The 24297-nt window shown below is 42.0% G+C and overlaps 2 protein-coding genes across 11 annotated transcripts in view; both read right to left on the bottom strand.

Annotated features, from left to right (window-relative positions):
• The window catches only part of mast2 (microtubule associated serine/threonine kinase 2), a 162673-nt gene extending 160424 nt beyond the window's left edge, over positions 1-2249 (bottom strand). For all 3 annotated transcript variants that reach the window (XM_029429144.1, XM_029429146.1, XM_029429145.1), the window contains exon 1: positions 1344-2249. In XM_029429144.1, the coding sequence (XP_029285004.1) occupies positions 1344-1412 (69 nt within the window). In that variant the 5' untranslated portion in view covers positions 1413-2249. The remainder of the gene's footprint in view (positions 1-1343) is intronic.
• Positions 2250-5485: 3236 nt separating this feature from the next.
• The window catches only part of pde4dip (phosphodiesterase 4D interacting protein), a 102198-nt gene continuing 83386 nt past the window's right edge, over positions 5486-24297 (bottom strand). For 3 of the 8 annotated variants that reach the window (XM_029429097.1, XM_029429098.1, XM_029429091.1), the window contains 16 exons: positions 17816-18078; positions 17154-17303; positions 16800-16997; positions 15278-15559; positions 14605-14736; positions 14163-14282; positions 13901-14057; positions 13038-13162; positions 12776-12910; positions 12541-12645; positions 12154-12350; positions 10104-10235; positions 9493-9631; positions 9260-9306; positions 8922-9075; positions 5486-7759 (listed from right to left, as the gene is read on the bottom strand). In XM_029429097.1, the coding sequence (XP_029284957.1) occupies positions 7632-7759; positions 8922-9075; positions 9260-9306; positions 9493-9631; positions 10104-10235; positions 12154-12350; positions 12541-12645; positions 12776-12910; positions 13038-13162; positions 13901-14057; positions 14163-14282; positions 14605-14736; positions 15278-15559; positions 16800-16997; positions 17154-17303; positions 17816-18078 (2464 nt within the window). In that variant the 3' untranslated portion in view covers positions 5486-7631. Of the gene's footprint in view, positions 8344-8921; positions 9076-9259; positions 9307-9492; positions 9632-10103; positions 10236-12153; positions 12351-12540; positions 12646-12775; positions 12911-13037; positions 13163-13900; positions 14058-14162; positions 14283-14604; positions 14737-15277; positions 15560-16799; positions 16998-17153; positions 17304-17815; positions 18079-24297 lie in introns of all 8 variants that reach the window. The other 5 variants (XM_029429093.1, XM_029429092.1, XM_029429094.1 and 2 more) reach the window with 5 other exon arrangements.

The following is a 24297-nucleotide window of genomic DNA, read 5'->3' as shown; positions in this document are numbered from 1 at the left end:
TGCATTATGCCTGAATATCTATGATCATTGTGTTCCAGTAGCTTCTCTTTTAAATATTTATGTTAGTATGTTGGAGATCATTGGTCTTAATACAGCTGCTTGTATGTCATCCTGTTCAGAGCCACAACATACACAGTGTTGCCAGTGATGCCAAGATCAAAAGCATGTTTTGCAATGCAATGACACGAATGAAACTAACTGGTGAGCTATCTCAGATTGACACAGACTCCAATAAAGCCACACGTTAAACAAACAAATGGCTAGGGGTGGATGGATCAATGGCAAAAGTGTTAATACTGCAATACCTGTGTTTTTATTTTGATTACATTTTAATTCTAATTGTATTAATAGGGGAAAGACTGATACCAATGCATGCTGCCCCCTTCTTCCACTTACTGCTCAATCACTACAAACCCAACATCTTTGCTCACTGTCAAAGCAGAGATTAGCTGTCATAATGCACTTTAGACCTTCCCCCGGTGCCCCACTTTACATTCGCTTCACCAAGCAACCCAACAGACGCATATACGCAATTGTACACCTGGCCACAGCACCCAGCACCCAGCGTCCACAATGACTGAGCAAAACCACAGATTTGATCAGAAGGATCAAAGTTAATCTCAAGAAAAACCATGCAGACCTGCAGGAACAGAGAAAGGTGGAGGGAGAATCCCTCAATGACATCCATACACAATATCCAGTAATATCCAGATATGCTTTATATGACCTCTAGCAACTACGTAGCTTCAGTAATGAAAGTAGTAGTAACACATTATGAATTCATTCATCTGTTACGTGTTACATTCAATTCTGCACCTGAAGTGCCCAGTGTTTAACACTTATTCACCACATATACAAGCAGCCTGTGATGCAATTAACACACTCCTAAATTATACCACCGTGTGACTAGGTGTAAGTCATATGAAGATCTTATTCATGGTTTGTGAATCGTTGGATACCAATCCTGATCAGTATCAGACAGAAATCCACCCTTTTATATTTGCCCTGAACACTGGTCTGCAATAATACAATAATGAAACAAACACATGATTTGTTGAAAATGGACCAAAACAATTACAAATAAATACGTTTACTAAAAAAACATTTATATTATAAAAAATGTAATTAAAATAAAAACACCGATATGGTCCTTTAAGTAGATAAGGAGGTTGTGCCACATTGCAAAGCTGAGCATGTTGTCTGAGCTCAAATCAAAATGAATTCATAAATGTTTCAATGACGTTTTGCATGTAAAGAAAAGCCAATATACTTTATGGTGTTTATTGTCCTGTGTGTTAGCTGATAACACAGTGACACAGTGCCTGAAAGACTTTACTACTCACATCTTTTTCTGCTCCCCGGTTCTCCATGTTGCTGAGTTTCCTCTTGCTTGTATTTTCTGTCTTCTTCATTCCTCACTGAACTGTATAAACACTCCGCGTGTGTGTGTTTGGCCCAGTTGACAGCCCGTGTTTTGGTGTGGCTGTATCCACTCTGTAACGTCAGTCACTTAGCAGACTAGCAACGTGTCAGCTGGGATGGTGTCGACTTCAGTGACACCTCGCTGCCAAAATGAAATTCATCGCTTGTTGATGTAGTTTGTTGAGAGTCCACTCAAGAAGAGTTTGTTCCATCCAACCAGCCATTCCTGATCAGTCGCCAGTCCTGCAGCTGTGGCTAGCTAATTTAAGAGCCTAGCTACACTTTTGGTGCTGACTGCACATCTGGAATATCAGTTGTGACAAGCTGTCAATCAACCTTGCAGCACCAGCCACTAGTTTCTCCTTGAAGACAATAAAATAAACAATACAAATGACGGTTTGTGGTCGTTCATAAGGACAGTTCATAATTTGCGGGGTAAAAATGATCCATGCTTGGCTGTCGTCTGCGGCAGCAGTTCATCCAACCCAACTTGTTAGTTCGTTACTTAGTTCGTTAGTAGGGGCTGTTGCTAAGCTAGCTTCCTGCTGCGTGACTAGCTGCGCGGCTAGCCGGGCTGCCTGCTAACGTTTACCTGCACAGGAACACCGTGACACCCATGACAGGTCGGTCTTCACTCTGAACGGACGGCTCCGGATGATTCCCACCTGAATTCTGCACGTATTATCCGTGTTGGTGGTTTATCCGACAGTGAATGTCCTTTTCAGGTGTTTTTCCATCATCAGATAAAAAATGCTAAGCTCTGTGTGTAGACACCGGGTCGAGCTCTGTGTTGAACTACAGCCGCTGCACGGCAAGGTTCAGCTTGTTTCCTAACTCTGACTCTGACACGGTCACTGCGGCATCAAGCTAGCAAGAACGAGAACAACGTCCGGTTGAAGTTTACTATAATAAAAACATCGTTTATTCGGAATCAGAACGTAAGCGCTGTATAAATGTTCTGTATGTATTTATCCCTCATGGCGCTCTGTAGCTACAGCGTATTGCACAAGAACCCACAACAAGAACATTTTACTCGACATTTTTCAATAAATGTTTCCTCTTAACATAATACAATTAAAATTAAAACAATATTACTGATGCTCTGTGTGAGTATCCCTCTGAAATACTTCATTTATAGCCTTCAATAATTACATAAATATATATTGACATTCAGGTATTTGGTCTACAATGTCATATCGTATTTGTCACATATTTTATTTTGAAAGTACACTGATCTATTTCCTTTCTCTGGTTTCAGCTTCACTTGAGACACAGCTTGAGCGATGATTTCTTTATATAAAATTACACTTAGACTTATCCCATGCGAGACATTTATAAAAAATAAATACATAAATAAATAAAGTTAATAAAGTAATTTTGATCAATTTTCTTTCATATTAAATGTCTGCCCTTGTCTTTCTTGTGTGTGTGTGTGTGTGTGTGTGTGTGTGTGTGTGTGTGTGTGTGTGTGCGTGTGTGTGTGTGTGTGTGTGTGTGTATGTGTGAGGGTGACAAGTATTAGTTTTGTTGGACTCTACTGCCACCTGTCGAAAGATAATAAAATCATGCCTTGAGGGTTTTATACTATTTCTTTTAGTTAGTTTCAGTCATATTAACCTTTTATTGATTTATTTTTTATTAAAGGATCTCAAAAACGACCTCATGAAACTAAGGGAAAGGAAAGGAGGAAGCCCGAGACCCCCGTCTGGAGGCAAGTCCAGAGGGAGGGCCCGACAGCGAGCGCCTGGTGGCCGGGATTGCAACGGAGCCTGAAGAAGCTACTTGGAGAGTACGATGGAGAGGCAAAGCAGTGGGTGTGGGAGAAGTTCGGAGAAGCTATGGAGAAGGACTTTCGGTCGGCACCAAGGTGCTTCTGGAAAATCATCTGGCACCTCAGTAGGGGGAAGCGGGGAACCATCCAAGCTGTGTACAGCAAGGGTGGGACCCTGCTGACTTCGACTGAGAAGGTTATTGGGCAGTGGAAGGAGCACTGTGAGAAACTCCTGAATCCGACTGACACACCCTTTATGGTAGAGGCTGATGGGGGATTATCGTCAATTTCCCTGATGGAAGTCACTGAGATAGTCAAACAACTCCACAGTGGCAAAGCCACAGGGGTTGATGAGATCCGTCCAGAAATGCTGAAGGCTTTGGGTGTTGAGAGGCTGTCTTGGTTGACACGCCTCGTCAACATTGCCTGGAAGTCTGGGCATTGCCTAGGGGGTGGCAGACCGGGGTGGTGGTTCCCCTATTCAAAAAGGGGGGACCAGAGAGTGTGTGCCAACTACAGGGGTATCACACTTCTCAGCCTCCCTGGTAAAGTCTACTCCAAGGTACTGGAAAAGGAGGGTTCGGCCGATAGTCAAACCTCTGATTGAAGAGGAACAATGCGGATTCCGTTCTGGTCGTGGAACAACGGACCAACGGACCAACTCTTCACTCTCGCAAGTATCCTGGAGGGGGCCTGGGAGTACCCATCCAGTCTACATGTGTTTTGTGGATCTGGAGAAGGCGTATGACTGGGTCCCCCGGGTGATATTGTGGGAGGTGCTGCGGGAGTATGGGGTGAGGGGTCACTTCTGAGGGCCATCCAATCCCTGTATGCCCAAAGCAAGAGTTGTGTCCAGATACTCGGCAGTAAGTCAGGACTCGTTCCCAGTGAATGTTGGCCTCCGCCAGGGCTGCGCTTTATCACCAATCCTGTTTGTGGTTTTCATGGACAGGATATCGAGGCGTAGTCGTGGAGGAGAGGGGTTGCAGTTCGGTGGCCTGAGGATCTCATCGCTGCTATTTGTAGATGATGTGGTCCTTATGGCATGATCGGTCTGTGACCTTCAACAGTCACTGGATCGGTTCGCAGTCGAGTGTGACGCGGTTGGGATGAGGATCAGCACCTCAAAATCTGAAGGCCATGGCTCTTAGCAGGAAACCGGTGGATTGCCTACTCCGGGTAGGGAATGAGCCCTTACCCCAAGTGAAGGAGTTCAAGTACCTCAGGGTCTTGTTCGCGAGTGAGGGGACGATGGAGCGAGAGATTGGCCGGAGAATCGGAGCAGCGGGGGCGGTACTGCAATCGCTTTACCACACCGTTGTGGCTGAAAAGAGAGCTGAGCCAGAAGGCAAAGCTCTCAATATACCGGTCAATCTTCGTTCCTACCCTCACCTATGGTCATGAAGGCTGGGTCATGACCGAAAGAACGAGATCACGGTTACAAGCGGCTGAAATGGGTTTTCTCAGACAGGTGGCTGGCGTCTCTCCTTAGAGATAGGATGAGAAGTTCAGCCATCCGTGAGAGACTCGGAGCAGAGCCGCTGCTCCTTTGCGTTGAAAGGAGCCAGTTGAGGTGGTTCGGGCATCTAGTAAGGATGCCACCTAGGGCGCCTCCCTAGGGAGTTGTTCCAGGCGCGTCCAGCTGGGAGGAGACCCCGGGGAAAACCCAGGACTCGGTGGAGAGATTATATCTCCTCACTGGCCTGGGAACGCCTCGGGATCTCCCAGTCGAAGCTGGTGGATGTGGCCCGGAGAAGGGAAGTTTGGGGTTCCTTACTAGGAGCTGCTGCCCCCGCGACCCGACCCCGGATAAGCGGTAGACGATGAATGGATGGATAAAAGATCTGATTAGAAGAAGAAACTGATAATGATGTATTTATGAGAAATGTGTAGATTTATACAGAGCATAAATATTTTGTTATATATATTTTTACCATATCTTTGAAATGTAAATTTCAGTTTGGCCCTATATATTTTATACAACATACTACACTATAGTTAAATCATTTCTTGACAACATTTTCTTTTTTTATTGCTTTGAAACCACCTACGTGTATGAATTGTGCTATAAATAAATTTGTGTTATTTTATTCCCCCAATAACAACATTATTGTATATTTATTTTACATCATTATTATAAAAATAATTCAGCAATCTTTGCAATTTGTACCCTGAAGTGTTGCTGGTGCTGCTTGTTGCTTGTGGGGCTGTATTTGACTTCACTCCAGAGAAGCAAAATAAAAGAAGCCTGTAATATAGTTGATCCAAGAAAGACGACAAACAAGACAGATGTTGTTTTGTCCCCTTTTTAATACAAAGGTTATTTTATTTTACCCCAAAACATTTTTAATAAAGAGAGCATGCATAAAAATACAGACGGTCTTTGTCGAACAGCAACAAAACAACTTGCATCGATGTACACACTTCCTTTAATATGTACATACATGAGATGTGGTTCCTAAAACCACACAGACACCAAGTTTGACCTTTGACAAGTGGGGAATTAGACAAAAAATCTCTAAGCGTGATTAATTTACACCTGATTTGACAACATACAAGTCGTTCACTTTGGTTTACCTTATTGCTTTATAATTATATCATTACAGTACTCTTTTATGCTGTTACTTTACCTTTTTTTGCATATTGTATACAAAACTCTGATTCGTGTTAAGCCAAAAATTAGTGGGCCATTAAAACTGCTTTAAATTGATTGTCACAAAACTGGACATATTTATCCAAAAGTAAGTTTGTTTAAATCAATTCCACTTCAAAGCTAAAACAGATGACATGGCACTTTAATATCCATTGCGAAAACATCAACAAAAAGCAACAAGAAAGGCTATTATTGCACAGTAACCCAAAAATTGCATATTTCAGTAAAAGTATCAGAGGGCAGTGAAGCCACAGTTCATGCACAAAAAAAACAGCTAACCACCGAGAAATCAAGAAAAACAAAAAGGAAAAAAAAGAAATAAGATTTGGAGGAGCCAGTGTAAAACAACCAATTTCAGAAAACATAATTTGCACAGTGAACGTCACAAATCCTGCGGAAGTTTTGAAAAAGATATCCTTACATACAGATGTTTTCTCCCTTGACGATTGTTTTTTTTTTTAAAGTGATCTTGAGGGAAGTTCAAAAAGAGATGCACAAATTTAGCAAAAAAAACCAAAACACCAAAAAGGATATATATAAAAAATAATAATAATAAAATTAAAGATAAATGTGTGGTCCATTTTTCTGGTTACAAAAATGAAATGTCATCTCTCTTGGACCGTGCACTATAAAGTTCATTTATTTTATCGCTTACGAAAGGCATCACACAAACCGCTGAGCAGCTTTATGACGGTCTGTTTTTATTAACACTTATTTACCAAGATGCTGCATATTACAGCAGCTTCATCAGAAGGCCTTCACTGCAGGTTTGTGTTTCAGCAGGAAAAACTGGGTTGGACCCATATACTTTATTAAATATCTGAAGAGAACTGACTCCATATTTAACAGTATTACTCAGGAGTTTGTAGACGATGAGCAAAATAATCCTAAATTGGTTTTATATTTGTGGGTAAATACAAGAGAACACTATCTACCAGCTATTTGACCAAACTGTCTACTGGTAGTTCTATAGTATGTTCCATGTTATCAGTAGTTGGCCATTTGTATGACAATTTTTGTGCAATTAGGACAAAACTAAAACATATCTACTGTACCGTCAAAGAGTATGGCTTTGTTTCCAAGAGCTGCTCAAACCACATGCAACTATTCTACACACTAACTACACACACGAGCCTCAACAGAGGCTCAGAGGAAGCACTTTGCAGTTTGGTTTTAGCTTTCAAAGCCGCTTTCCTGCTGGCATCATGTGGATTTTTGTTTCTTGAATCCCTGCTGAAGTACGGGGCTGAAGTTGGCTTTTGGTTAAGAGCTTCTGATTTACGAGTCAAGGGAGAATATTTGCTCTTATGTGGTTGTTATGATTGTCAAACAGATACTTGATATCACATTTGGATTCAGAAAATACAATAAAAATGTTGCTGCTTTTCATGTGCCAAGACCGCATAAGACTAGTTTTACATTAAAACTGCTCTGGTCAGACTTATCAAACCTAGACTTAAGTGTCTCTGATAGCCTAAACCTGATTGTATCTGTGTGAATGGGGGAAAAAAACTTAATCAGAAGCCATGAATCATAAACCAACTCCAGCCAAACTCCGACTGGTTTCATACGAATGAGAGAAAACACTTCAGTTGATGGCCTCAACCAACAATAAAACAATTACAATCATTCACATTAACAAACAATCATGAACCAGCAGTAATCTCAAAACACACTCAGACAGACTTCACTCAACTGAAATGTTTCTCCAGCCAATAAGAGAGCCAGAATTTCCAGTTTGTTTTGTTTGAACGAGAAGATGGTGGGGAACTTGGGGCCGGTGCACTACAGGGTGGCTGACTGCAGGGGGCGCTGGTGGACAGCAGAGGAGGAGGAGCTGGAGGAAGTCCGAGGCTTCAGGAAACCCCAATCAGGAGAGAAGGAGAGCTCACAGAAGCGTCCTGTGTTTTCACCTAAAAACACAAAAGAAGGAGACATTGTGGTATTGCTGCATAACTTGTTGAGTGTCTGGGAAGAAAAATATTAAATAAATTGTCATCTCAAATTAGTAATTAGTACCCTTAAAAACGTAATTAATTCCCTCAAATGAATACTGTTTACTTCATGAAGGATTGTCATCCAGTTTTAAAAATCTCAGTTTCAAGCTCTAGTGCAGCATGTCGTGGGTACAGATGTATAAAAGAAAAAGCAAAGAATCTGAACAGAATGTTGGGGCAAATTAAGTCATTTGAAGCACAATTTAGTCAAATGATGTAACTGCTGGGTAGGTGTACACAATCATTTGAGGGAATTAACTTACTGTACACACAAGTTAGTCATTTTAAGGCAATGATTTGTAACTTGAGAACACAAATACAATTATTTTTCTCATACTGTGTCTGAATATACCTATAGTCACCCTGTGTCTGAAACGCTCTTTAAACCCCTCTCCTGAAAAAGCTTGGTCTGCTCTGACTGGCTTGCATGAAAAATTGCGAAGGTAGTTCTCATGCCGCAGGTGGAGATACTCAGATGGGGTGGGTGTATTCTTATGAACCTGCATATGATATAGGAAGGGGAGTCAAATCTAAAAGACTTGTTGAATCCCATGTTTTCTGACCGAGGCAGGCCACAAAGGGTTGTCTTATTACTCCAGATACCCAACTGTACTGTATGTGCACACACACTGAAATGTCACAAACGTCACCTCTGGTGTAGAAAACAATTATTATCAAGATGCTTTCAACTGTATTGTTAATGTGTTGTTGTTAAAGGCAAGGACAAAACTGTTTTGATAATAAGGGCATGAAGGCAGAATTTTTAAAAAAGACCACTGAAAACTCAAGTTTGCAAGCCGAGGACAGATAGTGTTTTGTTGCAGGTATGTTTTTAAGCTGCTCATTGTGCTACAGCTAAGCTTTGATAGCTCTTTTTGTGAGAGAAAATGCAACACAAAAAAAGGAAACATTAGCAAAAAGCTAATATGGGTTGTTTAAAGTGGCTCTGTCTGCGTAGAACAGTGACTCTTACTGGTTTATGAAAATACTTCTAATACCAGAGTTTTCATCCAAAACAAGCAGCATTATCATGTTATCGGGACAGTGAACAGAGCACAGCAAAGCCAGGGGACCATACCTTTACCAGGCCAGTGGGGTGAGGAAGAGGAGGAAGTGGGGAAAGAGGAAGAGGTGGGGGAGAAAGAGAAAGAGGTGGGGGAGAAAGAGAAAGAGGAGGAGGGGGAGGGGGAGAAAGAAGCACGGCGAAGAGAGGAAATCCTGAGCTCGTTCTCCTGAGGTGACTCAGCAGGAGTCAGAGTAAAGAGAAACAGCAGGAGGGCGGCGAGAGGGCGTTACAGAGACGAGAAGGAAACAAGGATGTTTTTACTTTCACTGTTCCACTTGTGATTATGTAAATTATTCTCACCTGCTAGATTAAAAGGTTTATCATGATGCTGAAGAGCAGAATGAACTCACCTGCAGGTTTGTCTTTGCTTTCCTCAACACGTCATGTGTTCTTGACACTGTAAACAAGCACAGAGAGCATCTGTGAGTAATCATGTGTTCATCAATCAGTTAAGCAGAAGCTTTCAGACGAGCGGTAAACATAACTCTGACTCAGTCAACTCCACAGCTGCTCTGGGACTGAAACAACAATATGCTTAATGGTTTTATATGATCCAGAAAGGATAGGAACACGAGTGACTCACGTTGGTTGACTATAAAGTGCTCCATGCTATCTTTGGTGCGGTTGGAGCTCTTCACTCTCTCCATGGCGTCCTTTAGAGCCTGCTCTTGCTCCGAGAGCTTCAGACGGAGAGAGACGACCTCCTCCCTCAGAGACTGATCCTGTAAACACACACGCACAGATGGAGGAAGTGTTTAGAGTCTGTCCACACATCCAGGTGCATAAGTTCAATGGCTATCTTCTTCTGTTTTCTTCTTTTTTTTAATGCGTAAAATCAACTTTTGTAGTTTATGATCGAGTCCTATAATCTTGTATTCTACAACAAAGTGAATAAATCTTTTGATTTGAGCACCACGAGCCGAGTGCCATCGAGTTCCATTATATTCAAGAGAAGGCAGATATCTCTACGCCTGATATCTCCAACACTCGGCAACTCAGAACAATCTAGATTGTCTATCTAGAACAGTTCTACAGGTAAGAGGAAAAATATGTATTTAATATGCATGTCTGTGCTGACTTCACTGGCAGGAGATAAAAATGATATTGAAGGCTTTCAAAACTCGTCTGCTCTCGGCTCCTTTACATCACACTCTGTGGTTTGTCTCTGTCACACCACGAGGCGTTTGCTCAGACCTGTTTGGTTTCCTGGTGGTTTGGCAGAGCTGCTCTCCAGAACATCCTGAGCAGAGAGCCGGCCTCCTCCAGGATCTGTCGCAGGGTTTTAGTGTCAGACAGCATCTTCCTGACAGAACCTGAGTCTGAAGGCTGAGACACACACAACACAAGATGTTAATGAAATATCGAGTGATTAATCCATCATCTATGTTCCCTGTTAATGTATAAATCAAGTCAATAAAAGCACACAAAGGTACACATATGTACACAGGTACACATGTTTGAAGTTACAGTTAAAACTTCTAAAATGACCAGCAGCTAAAAGTATTCACATAATTATAATAACGATAATCAATAAAAGAAAAACAATATTTTTTTTATTGAAGTATTGGTAACAGTGTGGGTCAGTGGTCTTCACTATTTTTTAGATGAGAGCCGCATTGATAGGACAAAGTCAATAGGAGAGCCACTTTTAGCGCAAAGTATGAAAAGCTACATCCAGTCATAAAAAGTCTGTCTGTTTATTAATCTGTCATCTCACCCAGAACAAACAATATGCAATGCAGCCAACCAATAAAAGCAGGATTATTTTAATACTGAAGCCAAAAAGCAGTCTTTCACAATTTTTGAGTCTGAGAAGGTTTTTTTTGCCAGAGCCAAAATCCATGCGATGTCAAAAGATGCCTCAGTTAATCGTTCAGCTGTATTAGTTGTCCTGTGTTTGAGCCTTTGTTTTCCAGAAAGAGAAGAAGAATTTTGGATGCGTCGTTTAGAAATTTCGCTCCAAATGACTTTGCTTGAAACCAGAGCGGGTCTGTTTGCACATTAAGCACGAAGGGTTCGACTCGTGGAGGACAAATACAAATTCCTCTGTCCACTTTTCCTGAATGTTCCTATGCTCGTCTTGTATGGCTCGTACCTTTCTTTTTTAACGGGAGCAGCTGTTGTCTGTCCACAAACCACATCTCCAGCATCTTCCTCTGGATTTGCGGTGGTTGAATGTGCCAAAGCCAAATCTTAATTTTCCTCGTTTGTCACGCTTTGTTTCTGTCCAACTTTTTTTTTTAATAAGAAATCGATCCATTTTACGTCTGTAGAAAGACGTGCTAACCAGCATGAAATGGTGAAACAAGTCGACCGGAGCCAAGCTAACGCAGGTATAAAGTGTCAGGTTGGTCGTAGTATCCTCCAATTTAAATGTTCCAATTTAGCGATATAAATGATTTTTTAGCAACTGTCCATATTCGTAAGCATGCTTATGATAACATATTTTTTAATTACCTTAAGTTTTATTTATTTATATACTAGCCCACCATGTATCTACCCGTCCAAGAGCACATTCACCATTGTCGTGCTGATAGACCGCCAAAACTGGCAACTCAGCAGTGAGTCAGTGTCGGCTGAGCAAGTTTAAATATCTTGTTCCTGTCTATATTTGCATCTTTTATCAATTATTATTATTATCAATTATTCATACATATTATTTGTGGGCTAATAGAGCAGACTCAGTGTTTTAATGGGTTATATGTAATAGCTTGTTTTTAGTGTTTTTATGAAATATCTGTATTGACTCCATAATCATATCTATCACCCCTTTATTTAGCCCACTGCCACGCGAGCCACCAATTAAAGCTTGGCGAGCCGCAGGAGGCTCGCGAGCCCCGCAATGAGTAACACTGGTGTGGGTAGATGTAAAATAAATTATGTAGACATAATAAAATAAATAATATAAATAATTACAGAAAAATTTAATTAAATCAATGAACAATGAAATAATTGAATTAATTGTTATTATTTATTTACTATGAGATGTAATTTGTATTATTCTTGTTTAAGAGTGAGAGTAATTGGAGTTCAAAGTTTATTTTTATTCCATAATGGCATTTTTATAAAAGTTTTATTTCACACAGTTGTTTCTCGTAAAAGTGTTGACCTTGACCTTTAGTCAACCAAATGTCCTCAGCCTGTTAGAAGTCTCAATAATTATATGTATATACAGTATATTGCATACATAAATGAATGAATAAACAAATGAATATGTTTATATAAATCTAAGTTTTTTGCTTACTGTCTCTCTCACCTGATGAAGGCTGAACTCCTGTGGGGTGCTCAGGGAATAAAGACCAGTCTCCATCTTCAGGAGCAGAGCGCTGCCCTCCAGGATCTGCTGCTGCAGAGCCTTGAAGTCATCAATATGACCCACTGCGTGGCGGCCATGATGGTTGGCGAATGAGCCGTCGGGGGCTTGACCCTGCAGGATCGAGGCTGCAGGGAAGGATTAGAAATAAGGGCAGGAGGGAGACACGTGAGGTAACAACAGAATAATAAGACAATCTGATAAGTTAGTGAACATTACAAATGTTGTGTCATACAGTATATCGGGAGTTAAAGGAGAGGACTGTGATGCTTTCATAAGTGAAGATGACTGTTTCAGGTACATCTGTTCGGTTCTCACCTTGATCAGCTGCTCCACTTTCTTCTGCCTGTTTCTGCGCAGGATGTAGAGGAGAGGAAGGACTGACGAGTCCAGTGTCTCTCACAGGCGGGGAGGGAACGTTTTCTGTGGAGGAAGATTTCCATCAGTGCTGAACTGCAAGAATCTGCTTCTTAATATCACATCTTTCTCTGTTATTGAGCTCCAAAAGAATCTAGAGTCATTTTTCTTAATCCTAGTGTTCTGCCATACTGACCGTTGAAGAGCTGTCTCCTAGATCGAGGATGTGTGTCCTGTCCGCTCAGCTGCTGCTCCAGCTGAATGTGCAGATCTCTGGGGTCAAAGGTCACAGCGCTGTGTCCAAGTTTGTCACCGTCACTGGCCTGACCTGCTTGGAATCACACAAACACAGATATATACAATTCTTTGAGAAATAGTTTTACAGGTACACTGTAAAAAAAACACATTTTAGGGGCTTATGACGTCTTATGACGGAAGTTCATATAGCAACCTCTTACCTGCATGTGTGTTTGTGTTGACTCCACACACTCTGTGGTACACCTGCAGCTCACACTGGAGAGAGTGGACTAGACTGTGGCTCTCACAGAGCTGCTGCTTGAGGACGCTCACCTCATGCTGGAGGCTAAGAAAACACACACATGAAATCACACGTTATTTAGTTAATGTCATATCGAGATCTAATTATATGAAGCAAATTATCAGAAAATTCTGCTAGAGGTAATGGAGGTCATTTCCTAGACCCATAACTTAACCTTAAAGAGTAACTTGACCAGGTTAAAGAGCGTGAGAGTCTGTCTCACCTCTAACCACACTGAGCGCAGTCAGGAGTGCTTTGTTGCACCTGTAACCTATCACAGTGTACCAAGCCATGATGTTTTCCTAAACCTAACCAAACAGTGAACATTAGGAGAGTGTGTCATGTAGTAGCCGTGGCCTGTAGTACTGTGTACTCGCATATAGACCTACTTGTGTTTTTTCACTTGACAATTAATTGTATTAATTGTACTCCGAAGTTCACCAGCGCAACAACAAAGGCTGCAGCTTCCTCTGCCACCATTTTCACAAGTTTGGTGATCCTTCCCTTTCCGCTATGTGGCCTGTACACTCAACCTTTTCACCGTCATGAGTACACCACCTGGGTACTCATAATGCACTGCATTTTGCCATACTTGTAAATGTGAACGCACTTGTGCATTCAAAATAGCAAGTGTAAGTACGGAAGAACGCAAATGAGGCACAACTAGTCTTAACCCTGAAACAGCCTTTTGAGGGTTCACCTGTCAAAATGGTCTCTTTCCAAAAATATGCTCACTTTCTAAAAATGTCCTGAAATGTCAACACAAAGTACACGAACACACACCTGTTGATGGCTTCCTGGTTCGTTTGTCTGTACTGTTTCAGTTGTGCGATCTCTTGGCTGCGAGCTTCAGCCTCAGCTTGCAGCTTCCTGCTTTGCTCCGCCCACTTCTCCGCCTCTAGCTCTGCTTCATTCAGATGCTCCGCCTCCTTGCTGGCCTCTGCAGGGGACACAGGACGTTAAATACTTACATTATACCGACCTGCCAAATACAACTTATGGATTTCTCTCCAGGTTCTGGCCCACAGTGAGCATCAGACTATACCTCTGGTGGCCTGCTTCAGCTGGTTCTGCAGACTGACGTTCTCCTCCTTCAGAAGTCTGATCTCAGTGGAGATCTGGCCGACCGAGTCCAGACCCTGGATGTAGATGTTGGTAGGAGCACCTGGAGAGGACAAGGAAGTAGAAATATAAAGTAGCTGAAAATGTAAATACACAAGTAAAGTACCTCAAAATTGTACTTAAGTAGGCTACAGTAGACCTACTTTAGTAAATGTACTTAATTACTTTATACCACTGCATAATGTTGAGCTAACGTGCTAACAAGCTAACAAGCTAATGTTTTGCTTATATTTAAGGTGTTTTATCTCTATAATGAGAGTATTTACCAACTGTCTACTTCGTCCATTGTCCTAACAAATGACACAACCTGTTCTGGGTTCTTACTCATTAACAGCTTCTTTGAAAGGAATAATTGTGTGTGTTACCTTTCTCAATGGAGGTGCGGGCCAGTCTCTCCTCCAGCTGCTGCCGGAGGCGATCGTTGGTCTGGATGGAGTCCTCCAGTCTCTGCCTCAGACTCCTGATCTCTCTCAGGTGCTCCTTCATTAGGTCTGAACCTACAACACAAACACAATAGTCTTTTTTGTCACATTATTCTTTATTCTAAACTGCAGTATCTCACTAGAAATATAAAATACAAAGGCGGGTTTGTACAAGTACTAAAGGACCTGGTAGGCCTGTGAAACATTCAGGAAGTGTTGAGTTTCATTGATGATAGTAAAATAAACAATTTGACTTCATTATTGAATGAAAACAGCATTTTCCTCCAAAAAAATAAAACTTTTGTTGAACCGATTTAGCTCTGTGGAAAAGAACAGTTTTCAACCATGTGAGCTACGAGTGTGGCCTTTATCAGCGACCAGCCTTTATATTGGTTTGTGCCAACAATGAGTATTATTTAAGACTCAGCCACCATTTGAATATGTATTAAACATGTTTTCATGTAAAAGTGGTATAACCTTTTTTCTGGAAATTCAGCATAACGTGCATATAAAATGGAATAATGACACAAAAACAACAAAGAGAATCTAATCCACTCATTAGTTTTCAGAGCTTTCATCCCTCAGTGGATGGAGCTGGTAGTGTCTGGGTGTCTACCTGCGTTGCTGGTGCCTGACTGGTACCCCGAGGATCCTGAAGACAGGTCAGCTCCGAGTCTCAGCGGCCGGGTACCGTAGCTCATATCCCACAATGCACTGCTCTCCAGCAGACTGGCCCCAGCTTTCATCGCTGAGCTGGCATCCAGACTGCTGCTGGTCGCGCTGCTGAAAGGAGACGGCTGGTATCCGTGGTATGAGAGAGGCATGTAGGCGGAGGAGTCGGGCTGCTGGTGGGCAAATGGGAAACCCTGAAGAGGTTTGGACTGCGGAGTGGAAAACCCTGAAGATAAAGTAACATGAAGTAAGTAAGTACAATTAAATATCAGTTAATAAAGGAACAGAACATTGCAAACAAGCCTGACAGGGATAGAGAGACAAAGCAATATGATGTTAGTGGGACACAAAGGAAGGAAGATGAAGGAATTTCTTTTGACGTAGTGAACGACTTAATCAGTCATCAAAATCGGTCTGGTTTCTTTCTTTTTTTAAACTTCATCCCCTCATTAGTGTTTAAAAATCACAGCAAATCCTTCTCAAGCTGAGTGCTCTGGGTTCATGAAGTATCAAATGAAAGACAGATATTTAATGAGAAAGACAGTGCAGTGAGTTAAAGATAAAGGCAAAGGGAAGAGGAGAAGAAAAGATGCATGTGTAGCATGCAGCAGCATTAACATCAATGATCCTCATACTGATGCTGAGACAGCTGTAAAGTGGCAGCTCGATGGTTTATCCTATTTGGATGTTCAATCCATAGATTACAATGATGACATGTTGCTCTACTCCTTTATTCGAGAAAAGGTCATAAATCATCCCACCCATCAGTCTGGGTTCTTTTCATTGAGGCCATTGTGCGAAGAACTTCAAACTTTGGCGCCCTCTGGTGGTACTATCACACAAACACTGCACTGCCACAGCCTCATGGTGCTTTAACTACATGTGCTTGACTTTGGCTACAATCAAATAAAATCAATCATGTCTGTAAGCTGTTGAAGCATCTACACTTCTGGTGGTCTGCAATAGACTTAGGTTATTCCATTTAGTTTCTTTAGCATTATTATCACCTTGGTGTTTTACATTGTTAAAGACTGCCTGCTTGCCTTACAAGATGATAAGCACGAGACACCTTCAAAATATAACTTACAGTGAGCTACACAGGATCCTCTTTCCTGTCAGATTTCTCTTTTATTTGTGACATAATTGTTTTTCCTTCCTTTGTTTCCATTTTCTAACATTCTGTGATGTGATAAATCTACAAATGAAGTTATAAAAAATATGTCAAGACTCTCTAGAAAGTTTGACTTTATAATGCTGGGGAAGACATTCGAGTTAGGATGTGGGCTGGAAGATTTTCATCATCTTCAGTGTTCAACGCAGAATAAAAGTTTTCCCTAAAGGTTTCTTTGCCAGCAATGTCTTGATTGTCTGGTTTGCTGCAAAGTGTTATTGAACTTCAACCAAAATCTATTTTGTTAACGCACTCAAACACACAAACACATGCATATACAGTCCAACCGACGCACTGTCATTGTCTCCCAGCTGCATTTGTAACATCTGCAGCTCCTGATGCACCTCAGCCAGGGAGAAACCCACTCCCCCGTTGCCTGGGAAACGGGTACGCAGGGTTGTGGGGTGGGGATTGAAGGGCAAAGGTGCCCTCTGGGTGAAGGAGGAGAAGGGGGGAGGGTGGAAGGGGGTAGAGGTGAAGACTGAAGTTGGAGCTGGGAGGAAAAGAAGAATTCAAAAGCACAAGAATGAAAGAGAGATACAGGCAAGAAAGAGAGAACGCAGCAGAGGTATGAGGTGAAATAATGCAGCAGAAAACTAATTCTCATGAGCTATCTCATCATTTTTTGTACTCATGAGCCCATCCCTACCTTTCTGAGTCAGCATGTCTGTGGGTTTGTGTGGTGAGCTGGGGCAATGCATGCTGGGACTGCTGAGGAAGGACTGGGATCTGTGGGGTGAGGTGACGGATGGTGGGACAGATGTATGATGAGACGAGGTGCCACTGTGAGAGTGGCAATCTGGAAATGAAAAGAGTCTGCTGTCACCGGAGGACATGATGGATGGAACAGAAAACAAGTGTATGTGTCTTTGTGTTTCACCTCAAATAATTTCTGTACTCAAAGCTTCACATCTAGTCAGGACATTTCTGTTATATGGAGCACCAAATGTGGATTCATCTGCCGCTGAAAATAGTTCCCAAAAAATGCACTATTTTCTCTGTTTTTTTTTTTTTTTATTAAAACTACAGTGACCAGCTGTTTTATGAAATCACTGAGCCTTTTCAAAAATGAAACTATATATTTTTGTTTTTAAAGATGTATGTCTTCAACCAATGAGCTTGGAGCTGAGAGTCACAGACAGGAAGTCAGAAAGTATTGAGAGACAGACTGACGCGTTGTTGGTTTGGGTCTGTTCGCTGTATTAGTTCACAATCTCTTATATTTAGTTGTATCAATTATTGATCTCAGCACTTGTACATTTACCATTCAGGTACAAATACACGTGAAGCTGTGAAGTGTCACGTTCTCACCTGTGCTGACTCTGGTACAAGTCCGTGTTTCCTTCTGACCGAGCTCGCTGGCAGCGTCCATTTCAGAGCAAAGATCCAGGTCCTCGTTCGTGGATCCATGCTCGTCGGACACATAGGAGATGCGATCTGATTGGTCGGTGGTGTCCGAGAGAGCGTGGTTGCTGCTGGGTGTGTCGGAGCGATGATGATGGTGGTGATGCTCGTTTAGTTTAGTGCGGAGGGACTCGATCACCTTGTCCTTCTGCTGCAGCTCCTTACTGAGCCTGTACACACAAACATACATATAAATAATTAATATGTGTTTCAGTTATCAGTCAGGTCAATCCATTTACTTTATTCTAAACCACAAGTCCATATGAATTTAGTGCAAACCCATACATGTATATACGGAAGCCCTGAGAGGCAAGTGAGAAAAAAACATTCTGGTGATCTATTTTCAAAGTCTGATCTAAATAGTTTGCTCTCCTGTGTTTATTGTTTCAGAACAGGAAGGACAAAGGATAATGTTTTTTTAGTTCCTGAAATTGTTTCTCATCTGTGAAACAGGTTTGTTATTGCAATACTCATTTTGGCTACAAGAGCTGAAGGGCACCACTACCATAGGTTCAAAATAGGACTAAAAGCATTCTTGTTTTTCAAAATGATCCTGACTGAAATGTTTTTATTTTAACCTGAAAAAACGTTTTTATTACCGGTTTACACAAATGAAAATAAAGAAACTTGGAAAAACTATCCTTGTAAAACTTTTTTTTTTTCCACAGTTTTTTTAGTTTAACACAGGAAAGAAAATAATTTAGATCATTAGAAAAAATGGATTACCAGAATTGTTTTGCTCCAACTTGGATCTCAGGGCTTCTGTATATACATCACCACAAAACCAGTTTATTATTGGTTTTAGGTTTCTGTTCCTTGACCAGCCGGATAAATCCTGGTGGGGAAAGTGACAGACCAGCTCTCGCCCCTCTCTCATTAACACCACTGAGTTTCCTTCGAGCAAAGCCCTTAATACCCATCTGCTCCTGTGGAGTTGTTCAGTAAAAAGTACTTAAGCTTCCAGGAGTTCTTGAGTATAACTGTTTGAGTTCAATGAGGGCATTCATGTAAAAGAAAGCTCGGCTCTCAGTGATACTTGAAGTGAAAGCTAAATAAATAAAAGGTGCAAAAAAGATTCTGCTACTGCATTAAAACAAAAAACAAGATGTTTTTAGCTTTTTAACAAGAAAATAATAAGGTAAATTAACTATACAAATATTATAAAAAGCAGGTAGAATGACCTTTAAACCACTCGTGCTGAAGAATTTAAATGTGATGTGTGGATTGATTTTGACAGTTTCGGCAAAGATTCAATGGATCAAATCATGTTATTTCTAAAATGAATGGCTCCATAAATGTAAAAAGCAACTAAAGTGATTTAGTCAACAATAATAAAACATGTGTGTGAATGTGTTTAGTTAAATAAATGACATGCATAAATGATTGAACTGATCCAACTTTTCAAACTGAAAAGTTAGCAATAAATACATTTTAGATCTTTAGTTAATGACATATTAATCATTCATCAAAAAGATGTGTTAACTTACTCCTACACGGGTCTTTTTAAAAAAAGAAAAGAAAATCTATACAACTCTTTTTAAAGTAACCTTTAGTGCACGGAGAGAATGTGAGAACAGCTGCATTAGCTGCCGTGTGACTATAAGATAAGAGCATTAATGAGTCACAATGTACCAGCTGTGTGAGCCACCTGCTGATCTGCACTGTCCCATAGAGGCTTTGCTGACTGCATTGTGTTGCTTTAGGGAAGCCTCTTAGCTACTCACGTATACATGACACTACATCACATTGCACAAAGGAAAAACTGCAGGCTCACACTCTCACAAGAATAACACATTTACACTGACGTGATATGTATGAATGAAGAGAGTGGAAGTAGAGAGGAAGGTGGAGGGATGACAAGACAACATACTGATAAATAATATTGCAATGCGTCCCCTACAGCTGATTTAATTAACAGTGACGGGTTGGTACATAGATGTTGGGGTGAAGGTCATTCATCTGAATCAATGACACACACACACACTTACATAAAGACAGACATCAGAGTCAGTCTACAGTATCTTTCCATCTGTTGATGTTCACATCACGTGTCTTTGCTATTTCTTGTATTTTCTCTCCATTCGGACTTAAAATGCAACAAAGTAGGAATTTAAAAAAATACACTTTCTTTGCTTCCTTTGCAAGAGTGAAATGAGACGATCAATATTATTTTTATTTATAGCCTTAGATGAATAGTTTGATGTTCAGATGTTCAGTTCAATATCAATCTCCAGCTTTGTGTTGAGTAGGCTACAGAGCTGTAGTCAGACGATTAGCACTGGAGACAGGGGTAAGCTAGCCTGGCTCTGCCCAAAGTAAAACAATATAACCCTAGCCTCAAAAGCTCACTAATTAACACTGTCTAATGTATTGAACCTTTAATACATGAACATGTTTGCATGACAGTTAATGTATATCATCTGCGCAGTGCGGACTGCGATAATGCACAAATGTGGCTAGGGCGAGACGTGCACTCCAAGTTTTTGTAACAACACGGACGGGGTCGCACAGTTTGTTGAGCTTGCTGCATAGCTGCGCACCAACACGCATGGTGGGGCAGATGATGTGAGGAGCCGGAGTCAGGAAGTAGTTAGCTTAGCTTAGCATAAAGAATGGAAGCAGAGGAAGACTTTTGCTATTTAATTTATTTTTATGATAAAGAAGTACGTTGTAATGTTGTTTTAAAAAGTTCTACTTCAGTAAGTTACTATCATGGTCATTCCATTTGTTTTGTTGTGTCCGTCTTACTTTTCGAGTTGTGCGAGCAGTGCCCTCCTCTCCCTGTCGGTGAGCTTCTTGAGCAGCAGCAGTTCTCGCTCCTGAGCCTTCCACTCCCACAGAGAGAAGGAAAACAGAGAGTCTCTGTACAGTGGGCTGCTTTTGGACAGCATGGCCTTCCACAAAGGAGCCATCAGCCACCTACAGCCGCCTCTTATTCCCCTGGCCGACGGCCCTCTGCCTGGGCTAGTGACTGACCATCCCTGTCTTCTCTCCTCTACCTCAGACTCTTTGGACGTTTAAAACGTTCTCCGTAACAGTTTTTCCTCCCAGCCGTTTTTCCAGAGGTAACGGAGCGTGGCTCATTAGCTTAGCTCCTGAGGTCCTGACCCCAGACTGTCTGTGACAGCAGCAGGTACAGTGGACAGGCAGAGCGTGAGCGAGGGATAAACGGATAGCGGGATGACTGAGCGTGTGGCCGATCAGGTGAAAAGCAAAGCAAATCCTCCGATTAAGTTCCGACTTCCGGGGGAGAGAGATTTTGGTGCATCCTTCATGCACAGATCCTGAAAGTGTATGAGCTAGGATCACAGGTCCAAATCAGATTCTAAGGGTAGCCAGAACAAAGACGAGCATGTGGAGGGTTCAGCCTGACGACAGAAAACCAAAGAATGTTGGTTCACACAGCAGATTTAAAGGATTTGTGCATTTGCTGCAACAACAGGATGATGTGCAGATATTTACCCACCAGCGTGTGATGAGGCCATCAAACTTATTTAAATGCTTAAATATCAAAATGATTCTTATAATTAACTCTGTGGTGAACAAACTGACTCAACTGCCTGAGGAAACTTGCAGCTGCACTCTGGGTCTCCTTCTTGTTTTGGTTTGCAACTCTGCTAAATCTTCCTTTTTCTTTTTTCACTGTTGACCGCCTCTGCTCCCAAAATAACTCTTTTTTTGCATTGAATTATGCCCTGAAAAGAAATCCTCTTATTACTACTCTGGACACAACCTATCCCACCAGCTAACGCAGCAGCAACTGCCCTGAGGAGAGAGACGCAGTGACTAAATAGCAACACGAAGAGGGAGGAGAGGGATGTGCGTTAAAACGGATGTCCGGATCCCGAGGGCTCGTGTGTTCACGCTGCAGTGCCCATCAGAGAAAGAGATAAACAGAAGCTGAATGAACGATCCTCCACAAAGCAGCACTTCCTTTTTCTTCTGTCCACCTGCAAAAAAACATGCAAGCTTCCTCTCTGCTGCAAGAGTGAATTCATAAATAAATGTTTATGGATTCTTCTTTTCAGGATTTGTTGAAGAGTTGAATATGTAAAGATGTGTCCCTCGTTGAAAGAAGAAGCTTTCCAGCAGAAGAAAACTAGACATCCAGCTTTATTTAGCAGAACATCCAAAAACTGATACTCAAGAATGGAAGAGCAGATACGTTAGAGTCAAAACTGCATTAATCTCCGTCCACAAAAAATAATCCAGGTTTATGAGTAAATCTTAATACAGATCAGAGCCGTGCTGGATGTTTAGCACCATGTGCTGCCCCTGATACGCTGGAGCAAACTGATGCTCTCCTGGGGAGATACGGTAAGGCTGGGAATGTAAATGCAAAATGTTAGATTCGGGAGCGTTCTAAGTAGGAGAGAGACGAGAAAGATGAGGAGAAGGAGAGTAGGAGGGCGCGAGGGGGGCGGGCGGGCTGCTATGCGCTCCGGCGGAGAGAGAGCTCGCGCGCGCTCCACTCCTGCTGCTCGCGCCCCCGACGGCCCGGCAGGTCGCACTCAAGAGCATACGGCGTCCCGAGACCGCGTGGAGCGAGGAGTCGCCGCGCGTCGGATCGCGCTGCGTCGTAGCTCGCGATACACGCTGTTAATCGTAGAGAGTTAGCACTTCTTTTTGTTCGGCGCGGGCGATTCGAGATGTGAGCGCAGAGAGCGTATGACTGAGATACGAGCTGTTACTCGGATGCGGTTGGTCACTGTCTCTATGTCACTTGTTTCTCGAGGTTCACTTGGTCCTCCCTTGTTCCCGCCGCTTTTCCTGCATGTTCTGTTAATGGAGCATACCTTGCTCAGCGCTGTCGTCATGCTTGCACTTGCGATCTGTGAGGTCGAGAATCCACGTAGTCTTTCTCGCTTGAGAGGCTTAGCGCTAGAGCGCGCGGCGCGCACCTTCTGCAACTGAGCAAGGATCGGGCCGCGTCTGCGCGCTCTCGTAACTAGCGATGTAATTTCTTCCACAGATCTCCCATCTATTCATCGCATGCCAGCTACGCGTCGTCGGTCCGAGCTCTGTCTTGCCATAGTACGTTTTCCTTCCTCTTCTCCCTTTTTCTTACCATTTTCCGAAGTGCTTGCGACACATCGACACCGGCGAATTCACTTCGTCTTTAGTTTCTCTCCTTTTTTTTTACCTCCCACCCCCCCCTTGCTCTTCCCCCCTCCCGGTGATTTTCCCTCGTATGATTCCTTCCATCTCTACTTCACCGCCCAACTTCATACACCTATGTCATGTTTCCACTTATATTCTTTGCTCCGCTACACCTATATTTCTTCAACAATCATCGTAGATACGCTAAAACTAATCTCTATCAGCTTGCTAGCTATCTATTACCTATCTCACTCTATATCATGATTTCTCTCTCTCTCTCTCTTATCTTATAATCTCTAGCTCCTCTACTCTCTATCTAAATCTATATCTCTTCGCTATCTCGATCTCTCTCTCCACTCTTCTCTCTTAATAACTATCTCTATACATCGTTATCTATCTCTCATCAACATCCTCTTCTGAGATCACCTGCTATCTCTATCTCTTACTCTCTCTCTCTCCCTCTTAATCTACTCTCTAACTCTTTCTCAACTTATAAATCTCTCCCTGTACTCTCATCTATATCTATCTATTCACTCAACACTATCCCTCGATCCGCTCTGTTGTCGCTTTTTTTCCTATTTTTTAGCTCCCCCCTACACGCAACACTTCTCGTCCATGCACCTGTGCCTACACTGAGCCTCCTATTATCGCCTCTGGGCCCCACACTCTTGTTTGTTTTCGTTTTTGCTTCTCTTTTTGTATGTTGTTCTCTCTACGCGTCTTTTTTTTTTAGCTGCTATGACACCTATTAGTCACTATCCATGGAGTCTAACCCCCTCCCGCTAGTACTCTAAACTGATTAGTGGTTTTTCCACCCCCCGAGGCTCGTATAAACATGTATTTTTTTTTTTCTTTTTATTGAGCTCAACGCAGCAGACACCATTTTTTTGTGTACAGGTGGTTCTTGTGTGTTTTTTCCCCTTGTGTGGTTTTTTGTCTGGGTAGCTTCTTTTTTCCCCCGTTTCTGTTCTGGATTCTGTTCAATAACTACGCACACGGAATATCGAATAATTATACCACATCGTATGGAAAGACCCCCCCAGGGCTTTTTGTTGTCGTTTCTCTTGTGTTTTGGGTATTCATTGCCTTGCCACCCCTACAATAATTTTCCCCCCCACGCACCTAACTTTTGTCTCCCGTATAAACAAGTCTCCTAAAAAGATAAGATTTGCTTATGTTGTTTCTTATTATTTTATTTTTTGTTTCAGTGGTTGCAGATGCATAAAATTGACTTTTATCCCCGTGTTTTTTTTTTGTTTAGTTTTTTAAGCCACATTTTACAACGCCAC

The sequence above is a fragment of the Cottoperca gobio genome, chromosome 4, assembly GCF_900634415.1.
Source record: "Cottoperca gobio chromosome 4, fCotGob3.1, whole genome shotgun sequence".
Taxonomy (NCBI): Eukaryota; Metazoa; Chordata; class Actinopteri; order Perciformes; family Bovichtidae; genus Cottoperca; species Cottoperca gobio.
Note: the sequence above shows the minus strand (reverse complement) of the source record. Positions and strands in the feature narration are given on the sequence as shown.